This window comes from Muntiacus reevesi, chromosome 10 (genome assembly GCF_963930625.1).
Source record: "Muntiacus reevesi chromosome 10, mMunRee1.1, whole genome shotgun sequence".
NCBI lineage: Eukaryota > Metazoa > Chordata > Mammalia > Artiodactyla > Cervidae > Muntiacus > Muntiacus reevesi.
In genome coordinates, this window is record NC_089258.1 from 65617725 (window position 1) to 65641420 (window position 23696).

The window sequence follows — 23696 nt, forward strand, 5'->3', positions numbered from 1 at the left end:
CATGCCCAGCTCCCCTAACCTGTCTCCATGCCTGATTATCCCTGATAAGGCCCTAAGGCGGGAGCCTGAAGGATAACCTTTAGGTCCTAATATTGTACATAAACATTTTGGGAGTCTAATCACATCCCATGTTCAGGACAGCATTTTTGTAGGAAATAGCTGTAATCATTTCTGGTAAAGGGTCTGGAAAGACTTGAATCCCGCCTTCAGGATATGTGAAAAGTGTACATGTTCAAATCCCACTGGGATAGTTCAATACAGAGCTGCCTTGCTGGCATGCAGAAAGATCCCAAGTAAACTTGACTTAGCTTCCCTGAGTCCAGAAAAGAAGATTGAGTACCCAAGATTGAGTAAGTTTCCAAACTGACCATGACCCCAGATTCCCCTCAGTCAATGATACTATGTTTGGATTAATCTGGAAGTTGTACTCGAAGATGACCTCCTTTCCAGGGAATAGGTCCTCCAAAGGCATCTCTGACCTGGAGTAGGTCTCCTGGAGTGTCCTTAACTGAGTTAATTAGCATTGGAAAAGAGGAGGAAAGAGTAATTTGTCAAGATTTTCATCCTGTAAAACTTGCCCCAGATGTTTTATTCTTGCCTTTTATTTTTAGCAATGACAGCAATTGGTTTAAATTTTGGTTTCTAATAAATCAATTCCATTTACCTCACCCTCTATTAAACATGCCAAGCAGATTTTACATTATAAATCTACTATTTTAATGGGACTTAATAAGCTTACTCTTAGATCTTCAAAGACTTCTAGACACTCATCAGAGTGGGAAAGGGCTGCCGCCTTGACTGGTGGTATATTAAAAGAACACATTTCAGACAAGTCATTAGAAACGTGTGTCTTCCCTCTTCAAAATCTTCGTCATTGTTCTGCGCACACATGTATCTCACGAGAGGGCTTTCTCCAGCCCCAAGCCTTTGGAAACCAGGATGCCTCACACAGAGTGGTAACTACAGCTGCCCAGAGCCCTGTCTTTTTTAGAGCTGAGCCATGTGCTACCATAAATAAATCCTCCCTGAAGTGCTTATCTTGCTTCCGGCAAGGATACAGTAATTTAGACGCCTGCCTTGTAACACCTGCAGAAAAGAATTTAGGAGAAGAAAACGATCCTACATCTGGGCATGGGAAAGGGAAAGGCCCGTTAACAACCCAAAGTATAATGTGGAAAGGATATGTGGGCGACTTGGCCGAGTTGGAGGGAAAAGAACCTAGAGTTTAAATACCAGTAGTTGGGTCTAAAGCCAAGAAGAAAGGAGAGGAGATGAACTCACAGATAACAGAACTATTAGATAGCCAGGTGTTCCAAGACTGTCATCATACAAAGGTGGCTGCCTTTTTCTGAACCTCGGTCCCCTGTGGAAGAAACTCTTTGTTTCTGGATTTAAATTTATTCGGTGCTTGAGGTTTCTGTGAAGTAAAGTCATACATCCCAGGTATATGTGAGTGATGAAAAAAAAGCTGTATTTGGAATTCTCTGTGCCTGAATTTGTTTGCCAAGCGTAATATTTGTAGCCACGTGACTTGTCATTCATGGAAAAGGCTGATTCACGGAGCTGAGTGAGTGGCAAGTGCTCTGCAGAATCATCTCAATGAAATTAGGCCTGAATGTTCACCTGTGGATTTCACCAATGGTGGATATAAGGAATCACCCTATCTAAAAAAAAAAATGTCTTTTTAATTTGTGTGTGTGTGCTGTTGGGAACATTATTTAATGCCTTTAAACAAGGAAATTCTTGACAAGATCCCTTCAAAACCAAGCACCAGCAAAAGGTTTGTTCCTGCCAATGAACTGTCTCCTGAGATTACCCAAAGAATTACCCTGAAGTAGAGAACATCCACGGAGAAGACAATGGCACCCCACTCCAGTACTCTTGCCTGGAAAATCCCATGGACGGAGGAGCCTGGTAGGCTGCAGTCCATGGGGTCTTGAAGAGTCAGACATGACTGAGCGACTTCATTTTCACTTTCATGCATTGGAGAAGGAAATGGCAACCCACTCCAGTGTTCTTCCCTGGAGAATCCCAGGGATGGAGTCGCACAGAGTCGGACACGACTGAAGTGACTTAGCAGTAGCAGAGAACACCGAGCTGTTCTCTACTTTTCTTAGGTTGGTGAACCTAAGCTCAGAAATAAGTCTTACGTTTGATCACTACCATTCTTCTTAATTAGAATTTACTGCTATAGTTCCTTCTCTTTCCACCTTTATTTTGGGGTTCATTTTAGTTCTGAAAATCTTTTCTACCATCTCAGTGTTTTTTTTCTCCCTTAAGTGGGAGGCATATAAAAAAGGTGCAATTAATTCAGGGGTTTAAAATGTGCCTCTTGTGACAGTTATTTCCAACTAGCGCTGCATGCCCCCTGGCAGAATATTTGCTTCCTCCCTCTCCATTGTTTATTTATTTGATGTGAGAAAGAAGAAGAAAGCAAAAGACAGCAAACTGAGGGTGGAGGGTTTGCCTGGAAAATTCCCAGGAAGAAACAACTGACAAAATAATACCCTCTGAAACAGATGGGTCCTACGGAGAATTATGATTTCCATGTTCAAAACTCTTTCTCTGTACAAACATAGCTGGAAGCTGGTTTTAGCCAGTTCTACCCTCAATGCTCCCTAAGGCCCACCTGACTTCACATTCCAGGATGTCTGGCTCTAGGTCAGTGATCACACCATTGTGATTATCTGGGTGGTGCAAGGAGATCCAACCAGTTCATCCTAAAGGAGATCAGTCCTGGGTGTTCATTGGAAGGACTGATGCTGAAGCTGAAACTCCAGTACTTTGGCCACCTCGTGCGAAGAGTTGACTCACTGGAAAAAGACCCTGATGCTGGGAGGGATTGGGGGCAGGAGGAGAAGCGGGCGACAGAGGATGAGATGGATGGATGGCATCACCGACTCGATGGGCATGAGTTTGAGTAAACTCTGGGAATTGGTGATGGACAGAGAGGCCTGGCGTGCTGCAATTCATGGGGTCACAAAGAGTCGGACATGACTGAGCAACTGAACCGACTGACTGACACTCAATGCTCAAACAACCACTGAAATGACATATGTGCCTTGAAGCCCCAGGCTTCACCTTAGATGCTTGGAAGTGTGGGTGTGTTTACCTGTAGTCCCAGGCTGGAATGGCTGCGAAAAGAGTGAAATTAATACACAGAAGGAGCACTTGCCCGGTGGTTCAGTGGTGAAGAATCCTCCGGCCAATGAAAGAAGCAGGGGTCTGATCCCTGGTCCGGGAGGGTCCCACATGCCACGGAGCAACTAAGCTCATGCATCACAACTACTGAGCCTGTGCTCTAGAGCCCGGATACTGCAGCTACTGAGGCCATGGGTCTTAGAGCCCAAGCTTTGCAACAAGAGAAGTTATTGCAATGAGAAGGGCACACACTGCAACTTGAGAGTAGCCCCTACTCACTGCAATTAGAGAAATGCCCTCATGGCAATGAAAACCCAGCACAGCCAATAATAAACCAATAAAATTATTAAAAAAATAAGCAGAAGGGGACCTGGGAGATTTTGCCATCCTGGTTGCTGGCCACTTTCCTAGATTCCTAGGACATCCATTAAGACCTTTGAATTTATTTTAAACTTCTCCATTGTTATTTACAAGGTTTGAGAAATTCATTCACAACTTGAAAGATTACCCTTTTAGGTAGCAATACAAGGCTCTTGGGCTATTTCCCTTCAAAAGAGTGTTTATTGATTTTTTTTCTGTGTCTAGTTTTGAGGAAGAAAGATCTGGTGCTTCTGAGTTCTTTGAAGCACTTTTTAAAGGCATGGTACCAAATGCTGACTGTAGTAGGTGCCAATAAATGTGTTAACTGAATGAGTTTTAAAAAATGGAAACCCAAAGGAGTTTTGAACAGCAGGTGGGCGAGTGGTCTGAAAGAAGAAACACTGAGTTCTCTTCTTGTACTGCCCTTATCTAGGACAGCAGTAACAGTGGGCTGTTTCCCACCAGACGCTCCACCCTTTCTTCCCAACCCTGCCCAGGGCAGTCAGTCCTGCTGGCTCTACCACCCAGGCCCTCTTGCTCCCTGGCGTCTCACTGGTCTTGGCCTGGGGATGACAGGTGGGAAACAGATTGAGTGAACCCTCCCCATTCCAGCCCTTGCTTTTTGTCTCACCATCCGTTGTTTTTCTCTTAATCCTGCCTGCAACCCTTTAAGTGGTCCCCTGCTAAGTTCTCGTCATTTGAACCATCTGGGGTGGCTTCCGCTTTCAGCCAGGCTTCTGATACAAATGATAACCAGCTTTAGCAAACTGGAAATGGATTTCGAGCAGTGGGATTAAATTCTGAAACTCTGGGATCACACCAGCTGTGTCTGGCTTCTTCCTAAGAGGCTGTGAGGTGGAGAGAGCAGCAGGGAAGATGAACTGGTCCTCACATGCCTGGGCTCTTGTGGCCTGATGCTCCTTCTGACGAGAAGCAGAAGAACAGGGACAGTTCAAGTGGTCTTGAAGCCACTGTTTCAAGGGCTTAAAACGATTTTACCCACCAAAGGTATTAACGCACTTGGGGATAAAAGAGCTTTGCTCACGACTCAACCAGCAATTTTAATTAAAAATGGAGGGTTTTTTTTTTTTTTAAATAGCCGCTTGACAAGAAGGTAAAGAGACCCCCTAATGGGGTAGTGAGACCAGAGTCCAGGCTTCATTCTGCGGGCGGCACTGTCCTCACGACCTTGCAAGAAGCTAGAAATGTACAAAACTGCAGAGGAAACTGCAAGACTACAGGAGAAAAGGAGGCTGGACCACGTTGGGCAATGACATCCACAGTCTTTCATATTTATATCTTATATACATATATATATTACATCCAAGTATGACAGTCATTTGTACCATTTCCCAAGAGACACGGATGTTTTCAAGGCAAGGCAGGGCACAGGGAAGGGGGTTGGGTGGGGGTCCGGCCCAGAGGAGGGGGCCGGGAGCTGCCTCACAGAAGCTGCAGGAGCTTCAGTGACTGTAAGAGGGCTGCGGGCTCGGCCGACGCCAGATACTGGCAGCAGAGCCAGTCCTCCAGCTCCACCCCGCGTCGGCGGTCCACCGCCTTCTCGGCGAACTTCATCATCATCAGGGCTCGCTTCATGTCGATCCAGTTGTGGAGCGTGGCGCACAGCGCCTCCTCCGAGGCGCCGGGCGGCTCCACCAGCTCGCGCCGGGGCCCCCACAGCAGGCACTGCAGCACGCGCTTGGCCTCGCCGATGCGGATGCGCTTGATGGGGTCGGCCTCCAGCAGCAGGTGCGCGAGCCGCTGCAGGCCGGGCGAGTAGAGGGACAGCGCGGGCAGCGGCGGCAGGTCCTCCTGCCGGTAGTCCTGCTCCCGGAGCTGCGCCCGCACCTCGAACGGGTTGGGCTGGTGGAGCAGCTCGTAGATGAGGATGCCCGTCTGGAATTCGTCGAACTTGCGGTACTGGGAGGCAGACACGATCTCGGGGGCCAGGCGTGCCTGGCTCTTCTTCTGCTGCAGGTTGGCGGTGCCGCCTGGCTTCTGCTTGGCCTTCAGGAAGTTGCTGATGATAAGCCGGGGCAAGTGTTTCTCACCGGACCCTCCCTGAAAGGCGGGGGCGGCTGGAGGGGTGGGGGTGGCGCCGGGAGGGAGGGCGGCCGAGGAGGCGGTAGCCGCAGGGGCGGGGGATGTGGCGGTGGGCGGGACGGAGGCCGCGGGGGCGGGCTCGGGGGGAGCCTGGGGGGCGCAGTGCACGAGCAGCAGGTTCTCCAGGCACAGGTCCCGGTGGATGACCCCGTGCTCCTTCAGGTGCTCCAGCCCGTTGCAGAGCTGCAGCAGCAGGAAGCACACGCGCCGCTCGTACACCTCGGGCTCAGACTGGTGGCTGGCGGCCAAGTCCCGCACGAAGTCCGAGGCGGTCTGGTGGGGTACCTCCCGGGTGATGACCACCACGCAGTCCTGCTCCTGGGCGGGGGGATGTGAGGGCAGGGCAGACAGAGGGTCCTTGTGTGCGTCGGAAGAGGTGAGCATGCTGGAGGGCACGGAGGCGACAAAGTGGCCACAGTCCTGCTGGATGTTGAAGTGCACCGGCACTGAAGGGCTGCAGTAGGAGGCTGCCTTGGGCTCGGGGGTCTTGCAGATCTGGGGGAAAGCGGAAGTGAGGTCAAAAGGCAGAGCCATCATTCTGTTCAGTAAACAGTGCTGGGACATTTAGACATCCGCATGCAAATAGTGAACTTACACCCCTACCGCCCACTGCGCACACACCATTTAACTCAAAATGGGTCACAGAGACCTAGGTCACAATGGAGAGGCTTAGGTGTGAGAGCCAAAACAATGCACACTTTTGAAGAAAACACAGGGCAGAATCTTTGAGGCCTTAGGCTAAGCCAAGATTTCTCAGTGACCACACCAGGACCATGGTCCAGAAAAGAAAACGGCGGACAAACTTGACCTTATCAACTCTTAAAACTTGTGTGGTTCAAAAAGTATTAAGAAAATTGGGGAGACAAGTATTAGAGTGGGAGGAAATATTTGCAAAACACATATCCATTCAGAATGTACCCAGAATTCTTGCAAAGCTGTCGTAAGATAAATTATCCAATCAAAAAGTCAGCAAAAGATATTCACAGGCATCTCACCCAAGAACTATGCAAAGGGCCACAAGCACATGAAAAGATATTCAGTATCGTGAGTCATAAGAGAAAGGCAAGTGAAAAATGCAATGAGAGCCCAGGTGATGCCCACCAGAATGGCTGTAATAAAATGATAATACCAAGCATCTGAGGATGTGCAGAAATGGGATGTCTCAGATGTGCTGGTGGGATGTAAAATGGTACCACCCCTTTGGAATACAGATTGTCAATTTCTTAAAAAGTTAAACCTAAAATGATCATACAACCCAGCCAGAATGAGTTCCCTTGATAGGAAGACATCTCTCTGTCCACAACGTGGACTGGACAAATTCTCAGGAAGCCAGATAAGAGCTTCCTCAGGCAATCAGCCTCACTCCCCAGCCACCGCACCTGACTTGGCAACTACCTGACAGCAGATATATTTGATCGCTAGGATGTTCCCTTCTTGGGGAATCTCAGGGGCAGAGATGCAGGCCCCTACACCTCTAGGACTTGGTCAAATTCTCTAAGGCTGCCCTGGTTTCTAGATCCAGGTTAATATGCCACGCCTACCAACTGGCACAACCCATGGGGCTGATTTTAGTGGAGCTGCTAAGTGCAAGTCACTCCTCCAAGGGTGAGTCATAGCAGCTGAAAGAAAACAGAAAGCTCTCCAAGGAATAGGGAAGCCCAAGGGCCCAAAGGTACCCTCTGAACCGAAGATGAAATAAACAAGCGGAGGATCTCAAGCTCTCTGGGGAATCCCTATGCTGTGTCTTTCCTTCCTCTTCTACATCTTTTTGTACTAATGACAGCATCAGCCACCTAAGGATCCTGAGCAACAGGAATCCATCTGGTGGCTGCACAACTGAGAGTCTTGAGTCACACACAATGGCCCCCCATCAGGCCTGATCCCCTCTAATTAATTACACGGAAAGAGACTGTAGATGGTCTGGGCACTCCTCTGCAAAGGAGATGGTGTAGCCCCAGCCGTGCTTTGTAGAAGGGTAAGGATCAGTTTGTAATCCTGAGAAGAAAGGCATCTGGCCCCATCTACAAAATATCACCCAGCAAACAATCTCAAAATAACCCTTCTGGCTGCTGCATGGCTATACTTGAATGATCACGGCAGTGTTTATGGAGTGCCACAATGCTTACAGGTGACGTTTTTAGAAGTTCTGTTGCAAGCACCTTTTCAAAGAGATTTATTTATATTGCAGCTCTACAAACCTCGGCATGAAACCTGGCATAAAGGAGCTCAGCTACTAAGAAAACTTTTTAAAAGATAATTGGAGGGTTGGGGGGCCGGGGGGAGGGAACACATTAATTTAGTGATCTCTCTTATTAGAAAAGTAGAATAGAAATAAAAGGGAAGCTCACTTTATCCCAGGCAGTGTTTCCTCTTCCATTAACAAAAGTGATTTCGGGATACATGTCGAAAAGGCACTGCTGTAGGTTCTTTCTTATCTGAGCCAAGCCAGCTGTATTTGGTTTTTAAATGGCAGTTTTCTGGAACAATGTCGGCTGGGGTGGTCCTCAAAAAATAGTCTAGTGTGTAAATACCAACAACCACTGTGTATGGACCTGTCTGCTTTGCCATCCATGGATATAAGTGAGAGCTTCTCAACTATGACATACCCAGCAAACTTTCACATGATGCCTATAAAGCATACTTCCTGTAGTGTCTCTTTAAATCTCAGTGAACAACTTCATGAGATAGATGTTACTACAGAGCAGGAAGCTGAGACTTTAAAAAATTAAGTTATTTGCCAAAGATTATACAGCTGAGAAGTGTTCTGGAGGTGAGGAGTATGAGCCTTAGGGTGAAATGGACCTTAGTTTAAATATGAACTCTGCAAACATGGCAAGTTACCCTTGATTCTTGTTCTTTTCGGTTGGTCATTATATTCTATTAAGTAGTCAAAAACACTGAATGCATGAATGCTGAACCACTGCTCCTGGGGAAATACAATGTGACCTTCTGACAAGCCTCTGGTCACAAGATGTTCATCAACTGACCAATGTATAGCCCTGCTGTATGTGTGTTTCTGTTTAAAGTCGCCTTATTCGTAGATACTGTTGAGTATCTCAACTGTGCTAACAGTGACTCATGGCTGACAGCAGTGTAGCTCATGCCTGAAAAGAAGCTGATCTAACACCCTCTCAAAACTGCATTACAGTCTTCCCGACCTTAGGATCATGAGACAGGACTTCATTGCTTGGCATGGCCATTTTAAAGGGTGAAATCACCCTTTAAAAAAAAAGTGTGATGATGAGGCACTTATTTACAGTATGAGAGCTGAGAAAGAAGGTGGAGAGTCCCCGTGTAGCACCTCAGCTAGGGATTTGTGTGTTGAATAACCTGGATCACCTCAACTCTGCACATGGCCAGGGATGACCACTAAAGCACCCCAAGTATTTATTATTTGGGGCTACAAAAAATTTCAACACCAAATTCACAAATATGAAACCCCCAAATATTGAGAATTGACTGTATTTATCTCAAAGTCTGTTTCTCCTCTGTATCTCAAGGGCAGTGCCCCTCCTCACAGGGCCACTGGGAGCATTAAAAGACACAACACAGACGCAGGTTTCAACACAAAGTCTAGACAGGTGAGCACCCATCAGGAAAGGTTGCTATGGTGACTGCCCTCGTGGGTCTGGAGGTAACCTGGCAGTGGAGCCAGGCAATCCAGAGGTGGCTGGCAGGTAATTGTACAAACCCAGAGGGCGCAGCTGCCGGGCCTGGGATGTTTCCAAGGATCCTTTTCTCCAGGGTATCAAAGGCCTGAGCCCAGCAAAAACTCTCCTCGGGAGTCCAGGCAGTTTGCACAGAGATGTAAATGAAGGAGCAGAGTAAATGACAACTGGCCTGGATGGGATTCAAAATCAGTGAGCTGGTCCTCTGGCAAGACCTCACTGCCTCGAACAGTGGGGTGCATGTTAACCAGTGGGGGAGCCCTAGGCAGGGCCCCACAAGATTATTCTACAGTGTCAAATTAGGAGTGAAGGTCGAGAAGGTGGGTGAAAGGCTTCTCTTCCACCCCCACCTCCCCTCACCACCCCACAAGATCATTTTCAGGGGTCTGTGCTCAGGTTTTGGCTCAAGATCTTCACACAGACTGGTTCAGCTCCAATTTCAAAGGTTTCATTGAGCCAAGTCTTGCTTTAAACTTTGGTGCCTTGGCCTGCTTCATGGTTGAAAATCTGGGCTAAGTCACGTCTGTGAAATAAAAAAGGCCCAGCCAGCTTAACACAGGTCCCTAATTACTGGAGTTCTGGCTGACTGAGGCATGAAACAGCGTCGACAGCGCACGTTAACAAAGGCTTTTCCTCCTCCCTGTATTCGTGGAGCGGGGCTACGCGAGCTGGCTTCACTCTCTCGCTGCCACAGGAGGCAAAGCCCACAAACAGAGGGACCAACGTGAGCCCAAGCAGGTGCAAGCCTGCAGCCGAAGCTCCCGCATCACAGACACGGGTGAGACAAGCTCGGCTGCAGACAGGCCGCTCGAGAAGGAGTCTGCTCCCCCTCCTGGGGACCCAGAGGATTCAGATGACTGTATTCCATCCAGAACCAGCACTAATGAAGTGGAACGGCGGCGCGTGCAGGATGCTCTGCGCCCCGTCCCTACCCCATCACCCCATCACCAGGCCAGGCACATCTGCAAATTGATGCTGCTGTTCCCTAGACTCTGAATACTTGAAATTCTTCTTCAAATTTCCTTTTCACAAAATATTGAGCTCCAACATAAAAAAAAAGTTAAAAAAAATTTAAAAAGAAATTTCCTTTTCACATTCTATGGAGATACTTCCTGATCTGCCAAGCCTCCAGCAGAATCACAGAGAACAACTGGACTCTCTTCCTTAACAGGCCCAAGGTCTATCTGCTGGTTTCCTTATTTTTATTGTTTGATATGGACCATTTTTAAAGTTTTACTGACTTGGTTTTAATATTGTTTCTGTTTTGGTTTTTTTAGTTGGGAGGTACGTGGGACCTCAGTTTCCTGACCAGGGATCAAACCAGCACCCCCTGCATTGGAAGGCGAAGGCTTAACCACTGGACTGCCAGGGAAGTCCCTCCTTATGGTTTATATTTCAGATGAAATGAACAACACTGCCTTCTAACGTTCTCTGGGAATGTTGAATTTTCCGCACTGTTCTTCAGAATTGGCTAACTCTACATTATTACAGGAGGTCTTAGAATCCAAGCTGCACATCACAGTCACGAATCTAAAAAACCAAACCCCTTGATTCAGAAGTTCTGATCTAGCGGCAGACCCTGCACCACGTGGCCCCCTTGGGCCACATCACTTTCTACCCCATGGGCAAGAAGGATTAAAAGCCTGTCCCACCAGCCTTGTTCCTCCTCAAAATGAAGAGGTCAGCTGTCTCTTGACAGTGAAGGAGCCCCAAGGTCCAGTCCCAGGAGGTAGGGGAGAGTAACTGATATACCTGAACACAAGAAAATGTTCAGGGTGGAAGCAGAGGGATGATTCAAAGATCCTTTTCTCAGGTCCACTGGGTCAGCAGTAGCAAAGAACTTCCTAAAGGCACCTCCACCCCCTTGACTTTCAAGGAGCTCAAATTTACATCCCTTCATTGGATGGGTACAGATCCCGGGCTCTGGGCTGCCAGTGATGACCAGGCTGAGCACATTCAGCTCACTCTTTCCTCCACCGAACACGTGCATACAAATCACACTGCACCATGTCCTAGGCCAGGCAGAGTGAACTCACCGAGCATTTCCAGGAAATGACCCTCCTCTGGGAGGCGGCCTAGGGGACAGGACTTCTCAAGCCACCGGGCTGCCAGCCAGGACCGCCGGCCGGCACAGGGCGGTGGAACGGGAGGCAGGGGTGGGACCTACCTTCACGGCGTAGGTGCTGCCGGGGTCCTCTGAGCAGGTGGCGCAGTAGTAAATGGCATCCCCTGAGTCACAGCAGGGCTTGTTACAGGTCAGCTTGAACAGGGACCAGTTATTCTCGCTGAAGTGCAGCTCCTTCTTCTGGCCGCCCATGAAGAGGTCCTCGCACCTGGCCACGAGGCGGACCAGGGACTGGGCGTAGAGCCCCCCCAGCTTGGCGTAGGTGCCCTCCTTGCTGCTGATGCTATTCAGGAGGCTGTGGAGCTGCAGCTGGGTGCTGCCCGCCGAGGCCTGGCTGGACACGCTCAGCTGGGAGGATGAGGCAGAGGAGACCCCTTTGCCCTGCAGGCCTTTGCTGGCCCCAAGCCCCGGCGTGGGGCCCCGGTGGCCACTGCCTTTGGACGTTTTCTCCAGCGGCTCGGAAGCGGCGAAGACGTGCTGGTGGCGGCCGCCGGGGCCCGAGGCGTAGCTAAAGTGGGAGTCCTCATGGACACACACGTTAGTCTCCGAGTGGCTGAGGTTCAGCTTGGGACTTGCTGTTCTGGGCTTGGGGGAGCCCTGGGTCCAGAAGAAGCCATCCGGGGAAGAGGCCGCCCGACTCACGAGCTTCTTCTGGGGAAGAGGCGGGGGCTGCAGGGGGTCTCCGGGGGACACATCCTCAGTGGAGCCTGAAGGGAAGGGGACAGGGGCGAAGAGCTTCTTCCTGCTGTTGGTGGGCGAGTGAGCTGGCTCAGACGATGGACCTGAGAGAGAGAAACAGAAATTCTCAGGTTAGAAGTCCATGTTGCCCACTTCCAGGGTCCTGTAGGCTTTTTTTTTCCCCCATCAAAGTAATTTATTTTATATTGTTTTTATCTATTTCTTAAAGAGACAACACATGCATATGAACAAATTAAAAGTGCAAAAAAGGTATACAATGCCAATGAGTCTTCCTCCTATCCGGTCCCTCAGCATCCAGTCCCTCTAATGTAAACGAAACCACTGCTGGCAATTTCTCACACATCCTTCTGGAGATTCGCCAAACAACCAAAATACACACACACGCAACATACACAGGTTTACACAAAGGAGAGCAAATAGTGCCCACTGATCCCAATATTCCTTTTCTTCATTTGCCACTATGGCTTGGAGATAGTCCACATCAGATAAGGTCCAGATGTATTTAATTCTTTTTAATAGGTGCCCCACACTACATCATCATACGCAATATCATAATTTATTAACCAGATCCCGCTGGATGGATACTTAGGTTGCTTCTAATATGTAGCAAACAATGTTGCAACAGCAACAACAAACTTGAACATGTGTGGCTTGGCTGGATTTTTTCAAAAAGTCAGTTTATAGAGGGTAGTGTTTAGCTGCAGTATAATGCCTCCTTTCTGGTGTGTAATTCTAAGAGTTTCGACAAACTCCCTGATGGCCTGGGGGACAGGGCAGGCCCACAGACATTTCAGAAGGCAAACAATGGTGGTGGTGGTTTAGTCATTAAGCTGTGTGCATCTCTTATGACCCCATGGACTGTAGCCTGCCAGGCTCCTCTGTCCATGGAATTTTCCACGCAAGAATGCTGGAGTGGGTTGCCATTTTCTTCTCTGGGGATCTTCCCAACCCAGGGATTGAACACAAGTCTCCTCCATTGTGGGCAGATTTTTTTTTTTTTAACCACTGAGCCACCAGGGAAGCCCAGAGGGCAAAGGAAGGTGATTTTATAAAAGAAGCAGCAGCAAAGTGAGTGGTTCCTAGGCCCCTTAGTTCCCAGAGTGGTGCACATGGATACTGATATGATCCTGGGAAAGTTCCATCACTGCCCCAGGTCTCCACAGTGCACAGGTACGTTCAGAAACATCACAGAAGGTGAGATGGACAGCCAATCTAGACAGAGCGAAGACTGGACTTAGTCTTTGTATCACTGCATGAAATGGAGAGTTCACAATGAAACAAGATTTCAGGTAAAAAAAACAAGAACATTTAAGAAAAGATATTGACGTTGGAGACAAGAAAGTGCCAAGTGAAATAATACTCATTTATTTCATTCTAAGAACTGATTCAAAGATGTACCCACTATTTTAATAAAAGCTTTTAGGGGGATTAAAAAAAAAACCCATTAACTGTATCCATATGTGGTAAAATGCATGCTATTATCCTGAAGGTTAAAATGTGAAAGAAACAGGGGTCTCAGATTTAAGGAAATGGACAGTTATGATGTGCACCCATCATTTTCAGGGGACCACCGATCTCTGGGATCTAATGGCTGATGACCTGAGGTGAAGCTGATGTAATAATAATAAAGTGCACAATAAATGTAATTTGCTTGAATCATCCCAAAACCATCTCACCCCCTGCCACCCACAGTCTGTGGAAAAACTGTCTTGCAGGAAACCAGTCCCTGGTGCCAAAAAAGTTGGGGAGCACTGTGACTGTGCATGTCACCCAAGGGCAGGGCAGGCAGCACCTCTCTGAACCCCTCCCCTCTCAGCAGGACGACCAGAAGGAACGATGTGCAACACAGAGGCCTGAGACAAGCGGAGAGAGGCCCCAAAGGAAGGCCACTGTTATTTTTGCGTCACTCCACTCAAGGCCTTTGTAGGGCTGCTCGTGAATACGTGATCGCGGTTCATGCCTGAGTCTCTCTCTGCTTTCTCCAGCCGAAGTGGACAGAAGCGGCCGGCACCAAGCCTGTCACATCCACATGGGCAGGGCGTAGGGTGGGGGTGGTCTCCTCACTTAAGATGCTCCTCCACAGGCAGGAGAGAGCAAAGTGGACGACCACGTCCTCAGGCATTGATATCCGTGCCCCAGCCCCACTGACCAGCATCAGTGAGCATCAGCAGAGCAAGCCCAGCGCGAAGCCCCAGAAGGACAGAGTGAGTACACGCAGCTCGTTGAACCCAGGAGCTGGGAACCAGGTTCAGGCAAAGAGATGTATTATCAACACGCAGAAGGTAAGGGTGGGGGAGGAGTGGAGCGTGATCAGAATTCCGGTCAATCAGCCCTGAACGTTCACTGGCAGGACTGATGCTGAGGCCGAAACTCCAATACTCTGGCCACCTGACGCGAAGAGCCGACTCGTTGGAAAAGACCCTGATGCTGGGAAAGATTGAGGGCAGGAGGAGAAGGGGAAGACAGAGGATGAGATGGTGGGATGGCATCACCGACTCAGTGGACATGAGTTTGCGCAAACTCTGGGAGATGGTGATGGACAGGGAGGCCTGGTGTGCTGCAGTCAGTCCACGGGGTCACAAAGAGTACACGACTGAGTGAGTGAACGACAACCAGCAATAGGGACACCCTGTCTATGACTCCTGGCCCAGTTCAACTGGCCGGGGAGGCCTGTGACACAAATCAGTTTGTGGACCAGCCCCGTCTTTTAACCTCATGCTTATACCCACCCACTATTTGGTGTGCTTTTCTTGCCTTCCTTGTCTGGCTCTCACCACATCCCTTTCTGCCTCTACCCTGATCTGAGGGTGCACAGAGAGATGTCAGCTGTCAATCTTACTCAGTTGAGTTTCCTCATTTAAAACTGACGAGACTGCATCTCCACGAAGGCCCCTTCCAAAACGAATAGTCTACAGTTTCAGCCACTCTTTCCATTTTCAACAGCTCCTCAAGTGCATTCTGTCTCAAAGCTGCCCCTGAAAGAAAATACCTCTAGGCTGATGGTTATCTGGCTTCCTCTGTTCCTCTAGCTCTAGCTCTCACAAGCTGTGGCTGGAAAATTTTTCAGTCTTTAAGAATAGCAAGAATCTTAAAAAAAAAAAAAAAAAAAAAAAAATATATATATATATATATATATATATAAATCAGCGACACTTCTTATTTCTGGATTACCAAAGAAAACCAAGAGGCTGTGCTTTAGCACAAAAAATAATGTGTCAGTTCAGGCAGTTGGAAGGAAGTGATTTTTCTCCTTTGCCCTGTAGGTGTTCTCTTGCTTTCTTGTGGGAACTGTGAGTCAGTGGCTTTGATGAGATCTATATCCTGCAACCTCTGAACTAAGTTGGGCCAGGAGTACTGGATATTAGAAGGAGGCGTGGCTTCAAGGATTAGCGTCTAGGCTGGTTCCTTTTTATTTCTTAGATGTTAGGTGTTTGTCACCCAACAAGCACCGCCTAAAGCACAGAGCAGTCAGACAACGGCACTGCATAGGAGGCTCCCAGCCAGGCGCCTGCCCGGCAGATGGGAAGGATTACAGGACACAGACCTTACCCAGTGGAGTGAGGCTCATCGGAAATGTTCCCTTTCCCTGTATGACTGGGCATTACATACACGTGCGTGTGTGCATGCACGCTAACTCCCTTCAGTCGTTTCCAACTCTTTGCGACCCTATGGCCTGTAGCCTGCCAGGCTCCTCCGTCCATGGGATTTTCCAGGAAAGAATACTGGAGCGGGCTGCCATGTCCTCCTCCTGGGGATCTTCCCAACCCAGGGATCGAACCTACGTCTCTTACATCTCCTGCATTGGCAGGTGGGTTCTTTACCACCAACTCCACCTGGGAAGCCCTTTTCTCACATATTGTAATTGTTTTCATTTGAGAAAAACCACCTAGTTTGGTAACAGGCGCCCCACCTTCTGTCCTGAGGCATTCTTAAATCCACGCTCCAGACATGGACCCATGACTGATGAGAAGACTGTAATTCTCTCTGATGACTTCCAGGCAACAGAGGACCGAATTACATCTCAGCTGTTAATATTCTTAGGGCTTCTCAGAAAGAGATGTCCACATGTGACCCTTCTCGATGAAACTTTGTGATTTCTCCACCACAAGACAGGCAGCAGCCATCTTCTACCCAATCGCAGGCGCCCCCGGAAGCCCACTCTGGCTCGGTCGTGTTCTTGACTCTTCCGTGGGGCACCTCCTCGGAAACACGGCTGTGACCTTGCAGAGGCTAGACTCTTACTATGAGTAGCAGCTGCCACCCTCTGCATTTAGAAGAGCCAGAAAAAAGAGGGAACAAACATGCCTTGACACCTAAAATAGTCTCAAAACTCACAGGCAAGCCACTGGTTTAGAAAAATGTGCCTAAAAAAATCATGAAACACTTTGGCCAACAGCCCATATTCTCAGGACTTGGATCCAAGGGCGCACGAGACAGAGTCAGATATATCCTGGGGTTTTAGGCCGGTGTTAGGTCACTCTGTTTCCAAATTCTGGCTTATAATTAAGGGTATAAAAAGGGTAAGAATGGAAAATACTTTCCTGGGAAGTCTGCCTACATCACAGTTACATCATTGGTAGTTTTTTAAAAATGACTTTGCGTACTAATAGGGCCAGAGAGCTACAAACCCCATTTCCTAAGCTTTCCCTCCAATTTTCAATTCTGCACATCAAGCCCATAGCTAGCTATACAGCAGAACAGCCCTGCATCTCTTCAGTGGCCGTGCTTCTCTCTAGAAGTCTTTCCTCGGTCGAAACTAACCATCACATGGTGCATGGGGTGGGATCTTAGAACAACCGACGGGAAGGTGAACTCATCTGGTGCCATCCTATTTAGAAAGCAGAGAAGAGGAACCAGGATTTCAATGGTCCGGAAAAAGAGCTTAACTCCTATGCAGAAACGCAGGCCAAAAGTTCAACCTCAGCACTGTGAGGTTTTCTTATTATAGAGTCCTCTCTTCTGGCTGGGTTTTAATAGGTACTTTCATTGTTCTCTACAGCCAAAATGAGAGCTGGGCTTCAGGAGGAAGTGGTCAGTCCAGTTTTGAAATGTATAAATAAGCTGGTGTGGCTCCCTCGGCGCCCGGCTCTGCCTTGTGACAGCAGATGTAAAGGACGAAATGACACAGACCTTGACAGCAGGGAGGCCAGAGCAAATGTGGGGACAAAGGGCCGGGTCCCAGCTCAGAGGCCCCCAGCCCAGCTCCACACTTTAACTTTGGCATCTGACTGTTCTCCACCCTTTAAAGGAAAGTAAATGGAATTTTCTTTTGTTTGAAACACTTAAGTGTTTTGTGGATCTTTTTTTAAAATGAGGGTAAGAGGAAATGACTGGCTGGCTGGAAATGACTGTATAGATTAATCCATTCATCCGCTCAGTATTTCTTGAGCACCTACTACAGGCAAGGCAGAGGGAACAGAGTAGATGGAGAAAACCCTGTCTGCACTATGGCCTGCTTCAATCCCTACATGTTCAGGGTGAAAAAACTGAAGCCATCGGTGGAGGCCAGCGTCACACAGGAAGTGGTAGTCTTGCAGATTTTGGCCAAAACCCCTTCCCCGGCCCACCCCCAGAAAATGTTAAGGGTGGAGGATATGTTTTAGACTCACAGAGAGTAACTTTTTCCTCCAAAGGAAAACTGTACAAGCTCTTGTTTGGTTCCACAATCAAAACAGACTAAGCTCTATTTCTTTTTTTGTTAAAAGGAAGGCACATGGCATTCCTTCAACAGGAATGCTTACTTTTTCAAGAAGGCAAACATGGTCTGAAAATGGAAGCATATTATTAGCATTTTACAATTATATGGAAAATGCGGCATTTGTGAGATGCCTCTCTGGACTGCTTAAGCATCCCAGTGATCAAGATGGGCAGGCCATTGACACGCAAAATGGGGAAGCACTGTCTCAGTTTGGAAAACAGGCTCATGTAAAATATTTCACGTCTACAGCCTGTGTGTGCTTCCAGAATCATGATTTTTCCCATTATAACACAATCATTAAGGGTTTGCTTCCAAATTAACAGTAGAATGTTCAAGGCACTTTTGCGTGCCACTGATGGAAGCATAAATTGACATTTTTAGAGGTTAATTTGGTAACATCTATTTTAAAATGCATATATGTTTTGACATATCAATTCCACTTCTAAGAAGTTATCTTACAGATACGCTCACCAAATTATCTCAGTGTATGTCCCAGGATGTTACTGTAGACTTGTAAAGAAAGGAACCTACATATGCATTGACAAGAGAAGGGTTTAACTAATTCATACAATGAAAACATACGCAGCATGAAAAGAAAATGAGGTTGAACTAGAGGTTCTGATTTGAAGGACTTCAAGATACAGTAAGTACAAAAGTGTGTAGAACTAAAGCTTATGATATTTGGAATATGGATACAAATTTGTGGGATCATATAGAAAAAATGTTCCAAGTGGAGGTGGGAGCTGGGGTGGGAGTGTCTGAAGACTGGTTTTCATTTTATATTTTTCTTCATTGTTTAGATTGTATCATAGACATGTATAGACTTTACTGAAATAATAATATATATATGTTTTTAAATTTAGTTTAAAGGGAATGGCTCAATCTAAGGTGAAGCTTTAAGTCTGGTGATATTGTGAGGGCTCAGGCCACACTTGCACTTAAAAATCAGTATCTTTTCTTTAGGATAATTTCTCCCACCTTTAGTAATAGATTTTCCAGAACAGAACCCATGACTCAGTCTGTCTCCATGGAGGGTTGGGAAGAGAGATAGTGTTAGAGCAAAACATGGATGGAATATATTAGACTGAAGCCATCCATTTAGGATCAAGCGTTCTAACAAGCCTGCTTAATTAATTGAAAACACACTATTTTTGGCTTGAAAGTTTTAGATGTCTTTTTCAGGACCACCTTTTTTTTTTTTTTTTGATTGCTTCATGTAGCTTGCAGGATCTCAGTTCCCTGAAGCAGGGATTAAACCCAGGCCACAGCAAAGCCTAGAATCCTAACTACTAGGCCACCGGGGAACTCCCAGGACCACCTTTTTGAAAATATTGTTTCTTCTTAGAGAGGCTCAGATAATAGCCTGAGTGGGTGAGCAAGGACTCAGTGAGGGTCAGGCTGACGTCGCTCTTTGTGGACTTTCTCTCTCCCCTTGACAGGTGCGCCGCGCCCCCTTCCTGGATGACTTTTCCCAATAGCTCTTATTGCCATCTAACACACTGGCTACCTGAGTTCTTCATCTTCCTCACTGTCCATGTCTCCTCACTAGAACGTGAGCTCTATGAAAGGAGGGACATGCCACCTTCTGTCCCTGCTGTGTCTTCAACATCTAAAATTGTACTCAATCCACAGTAGCGTGGGACTTCCCAGGTGGCTCAGTGGTAAAGAATCTACCTGTCAATGCATGAGATGCAGGGGACCCAGATCAGATCCCTGGGTCAGGAAGATCCCCTGGGGAAGGAAATGGCAACCCCCCTCCAGTATTCTTGCCTGGGAAATCCCGTGGACAGAGGAGCTGGGCAGGCTACAGTCCATGGGGTCGCAGAGTCTGACGCAACTGAGCACATCGTTTGTATTCAACGAATACCTACCAAACCAATGACTGCATTAACGTCTATATTTCAAAAATCCTCTCGGCATTATTACTGAGAAATACAAGCTCACTACTGTCAAGACAGTTAATGACCTTTCTATGCCTCTGGTTTGCCAGCGACAAAAATCAGAACAGAAACACTGCCTGGGTATCTTCCTTCATGGGAGTTTATAGTCACTACTGTCTAGTTATTTAGACCTCTCATCTATCCCTTGTGACCACATCTTCAGTTAAATGGGAGCCTGGCATCCATGATGTTTGTTTAACTGTGGAACTCTTAATTGAAATGTTATCCTACATCAAAAGGGAAAATGATCTTAATGCAATTATGAGGTTTGCAATATTTAAAAGTAACCATTTAAAAGCACAGGAGTCTCCTGATGACCGTTCCTCCCACCCCCATCCAACCATTCACTCCAGATGACCTTCCCCTTGGCAGCATTCATAGATCTGTCCTTACACATGCAGTTTGTCCCTCCCTAACCAAGCATAAACCTGACAACTGCTTAGATGGATTTTTCCTTTCACCGAGTTGACCCACTGTTCAATGGAACTGCCCACACGGACAAATGGGATAACAGATGTGCTCAGAGGAGTAAGAAATGCTACACAAGCACAAAGAGCTGAATTAACATTGATACAAAAATATTTTGTCAAGTTTAGACAAACTCGTTTTTTTAAAAAAATGCAACAAAGTTACAGCTTGCAATTATGTTTATTTTTCTTATAAAATTAAAAACTTTTGCAGGGGGTGAGCCACAAAACCTGGATAGAAGAAAACTTTCACCATGAACCCAGATGAGTTTCCAAGAAGCTTCTAAAAACTACTATGCTACATGCCCTGGAATGACTTTGTCCTCAACTCACTCAGGCTTGCTCATACCGCAGACTCAGAGTCCACAAAATGTGTCATTTTCATGAGTGAATTCTTACTGACAAAATCAGTAATCGAATGGTCTCTTTTGATTTGATCTATAATATTAAAGAGGTCGATGCTACATTCTTGAATTAACTCTACCTCTCCTATCTTGGTTCCCTGTCTCAGCTTCAGCACTAGATGCCAAATAGTAACAAAAGGCACGATGGGTAAGTATTTCTGCTCCAAGGTAAAAGTGAGTAAGGATCCACGGGACGAAAAGCTCACTGTTCAACAACAGATTGAAGTCAGCTGCCTTGGCTAATGATGAGTGACTAAATGAAGGGTTTCTTACATTTCATGACTGGCGGTTCTGGATAGCCTCCAGATTAATGTTTAAGAGACATTAAAAAGGAGAAAAGAGAGCATTCCTGTGGTCTCTTGCCAGTTTCAAAGCAGGGTTCTCGGTACAGAGCCATACGTAGGAGCAGCAGAGAGAAACTGGTTTGCTCTGACGAGCCAGAGTCTGGTTAAGAAGGTATTGGGTTGGCCAAAAAGTTCGTTTGGGTTTTGTCATAACGTGTTACAGAAAACTTGAACGAACTTTTCGGCCAATGCAATATATACCTTTTTGTTATTCCAGGAATCTAGATTTTGAGGGGCATTTCCATTGAATAGCTCACAGTAAAAGGATAACCATGAAAATGTATCCTTTTTAAAAAAAAATCAAAGCATAGCTGGTTTACAATGTCATCTCAGTGTCAGATGGACAAGTGTTCATTTTAATTCTAAAAGTCTGGGTTAGGGGTCACCAACATACTCATAAACCCCCAAGTAGCTCCCTACTTCCAAACTCCACAGACTGGTGTGCAGAACTCTGCACCAGCCCACCCCGGCCTCCCACCACCGCGTAGACTAGCGCCCCTCATTCGCTTCCACTCAAGAGTGTCAGGCTGGTCTCACCCTTTCGCCCTGTGCATCGCTAACCTGTGCCTTTTTTCCTCCTGAACTGATTCCGTAACCTGAAAAACCCCCTCTTCCTCCCACTACCTCCTCAAGTTTAACCACTCTTGACACAAGAGTCCCATCTCCTCAGGAAGCCTTCTCTGAACCCTCCACCAGCCCTCACTGATTCCTCTCTCTCTGGACACTTTCATAAGCGCTCTTGTTCTGAGCAGCCCAATTTGCTTGCTTACTCCATCCACCCACGGGTCAGGAATTTTAATCTTACTTTCCTGACTAGACGTTAAGAGCCCAAGAGCAAACGTCATGATTTGCTGGTTCCCAGAAGAAAAGTGCTGGAGCAATTTAGTCCAGTTCTCACCAACACGAGCTGGTGGGTGGCAGATGGAAGACCCTCCCACAGAATGGCAACCAAGCCCTAAAGGGCAGGTCCCCGCGGACCAGCACAGGGTCTAATGGTCCACGTGCCCAGCCCAGCCCTCCACAAAATAATGTGCTCTGTAGAAATTTCTGCACAATCCAAGGGGGAAAGGAAAAAGACAGACGCCCAGGACAACATGCAGAGAAAGAAAATGTTCTTTTGCCACATCCCACCCAAATCAAGGCTAAGATATTTCCTGTTTTTAAGTCAGATCTATTGGAAGTTTCCCATCAGAACACACCACAGACTGACTTCTATGCTTCTGTCTGAGTGGCACTAATCTTTTAGATAGAAAAATGCTGGTGACAGTAAATTCACACTGGAACTTTCTACTCTAAAAATGCCAACAGAGAAGAAATATTTCCTTAGGACTGAGAGGGTCATGATAGCACACGTTCAAACCTATCGTGCTAGGGCAAGTCGATGAGAAATACAGGAGTCAACACACACACACACTCACACAAATGTTAAAGGCTGAAGGTTCTAATACTACCCATCAAAACTACAGGAAAGCGAGAGTTCTTTTTTTTAGGAATACAGTCATCCCTTGTTATCCCTGGCGGAACTGGCTCCAGGAATCCTCTGGGATACCAAAATCCATAGATGTTCAAGTGCCTTATACAAAGCAGCAGCAGAGTACCATCAGCCTGCAGTATCCACAGGTTCTGCATCCATCGATTTAACCAAAGATTTAACCTTGGGAACCTGTTGGAATCTGTGAATTCAGAGACTGCAGACATGGGCGGGGGGAGGCAACTGTATACCCAACCAGGACATGTGTACATGTGTGATAAATTGCTTCCAACTCTTTTGCGACCCTAGGGAATGCAGCCCGCCAGGCTCCTCTGTTCATGGGATCCTCCAGACAAGAACACTGGAGTGGATTGCTGTGCCCTCCTCCAGGGGATCTTCCCGACCCAGGGATCGAACCCACATCTCTTGCTTCTCGTGCACTGGCAGGTGGGTTCTTTACCACTAGTGTCACCTGGGAAGCCCAATCAGGACACACCCACATATGAAGCCTTGGAGCTTTATCCAGAAGTTCTGGGATTGGTGGTGGTCTGATGAAGCCTCCATGCTTTAATTCAACAAACACCGATACAAATACCCGCTGTGTATCCAAGTGGGTGTGTGCATATGTGTGTGCATGCTGCGAAAGAAGAGGAGAGACAGAGGGTGGTGGGAGAGGGAACCTGGGATTGCCACTGTGAACCAATCCTGAGGACAGAAATCAAGTGCAGACCAACATATATAATGACTCATTACCCAGGGGTCAGGAGTCTTTCGATATGCTTCCGACCTCCCGCCGTATTGCCATGTGGATGTACTATGTGTAACAGGAGAGGGAGATATGGGGTGAAACACCTTGCCATAAATTCAACAGGGAATAAGAACTTCTCTGGTGGTCCAGTGGTTAAGACTCCACCTTCCAATGCGGGGGTGTGGGTTCCATTCCTGGTTGAGGAATTAAGATCCCACATGCCATGCAGTGGGCTTCCCTGGTAGCTCAGCTGGTAAAGGGTCCACCTGCAATGCAGGAGACCCTAGTTCGATTCCTGGATCAGGAAGACCCCACGGAGAAGGGATTGGCTACCCACTCCAGTATTCTTGGACTTCCCTGGTGGCTCAGACAGTAAAAAAAAAATCTGCCTGCAATGCAGGAGACCTAGGTTGGGAAGATCCCCTGGAGGAGGGCATGGCAAACCACCCCAGTATTCTTGCCTGGAGAATCCCCATGGACAGAGGAGCCTGGCGGAGTCCATGGGGTTGCAAAGAGTCGGACACGACT

General features: G+C 47.3%; 1 protein-coding gene across 1 annotated transcript in view; it reads right to left on the reverse strand.

Moving 5' to 3' along the window:
• Window positions 1–4534: 4534 nt before the first annotated feature.
• PRAG1 (PEAK1 related, kinase-activating pseudokinase 1) overlaps window positions 4535–23696 on the reverse strand; it is a 45048-nt gene continuing 25886 nt past the window's right edge. Inside the window, exons 5-6 of the mRNA XM_065947416.1 lie at window positions 11440–12179; window positions 4535–6099 (exon numbers count right to left, since the gene is read on the reverse strand). Coding sequence (XP_065803488.1) covers window positions 4945–6099; window positions 11440–12179 — 1895 coding nt within the window. The 3' untranslated portion in view covers window positions 4535–4944. The remainder of the gene's footprint in view (window positions 6100–11439; window positions 12180–23696) is intronic.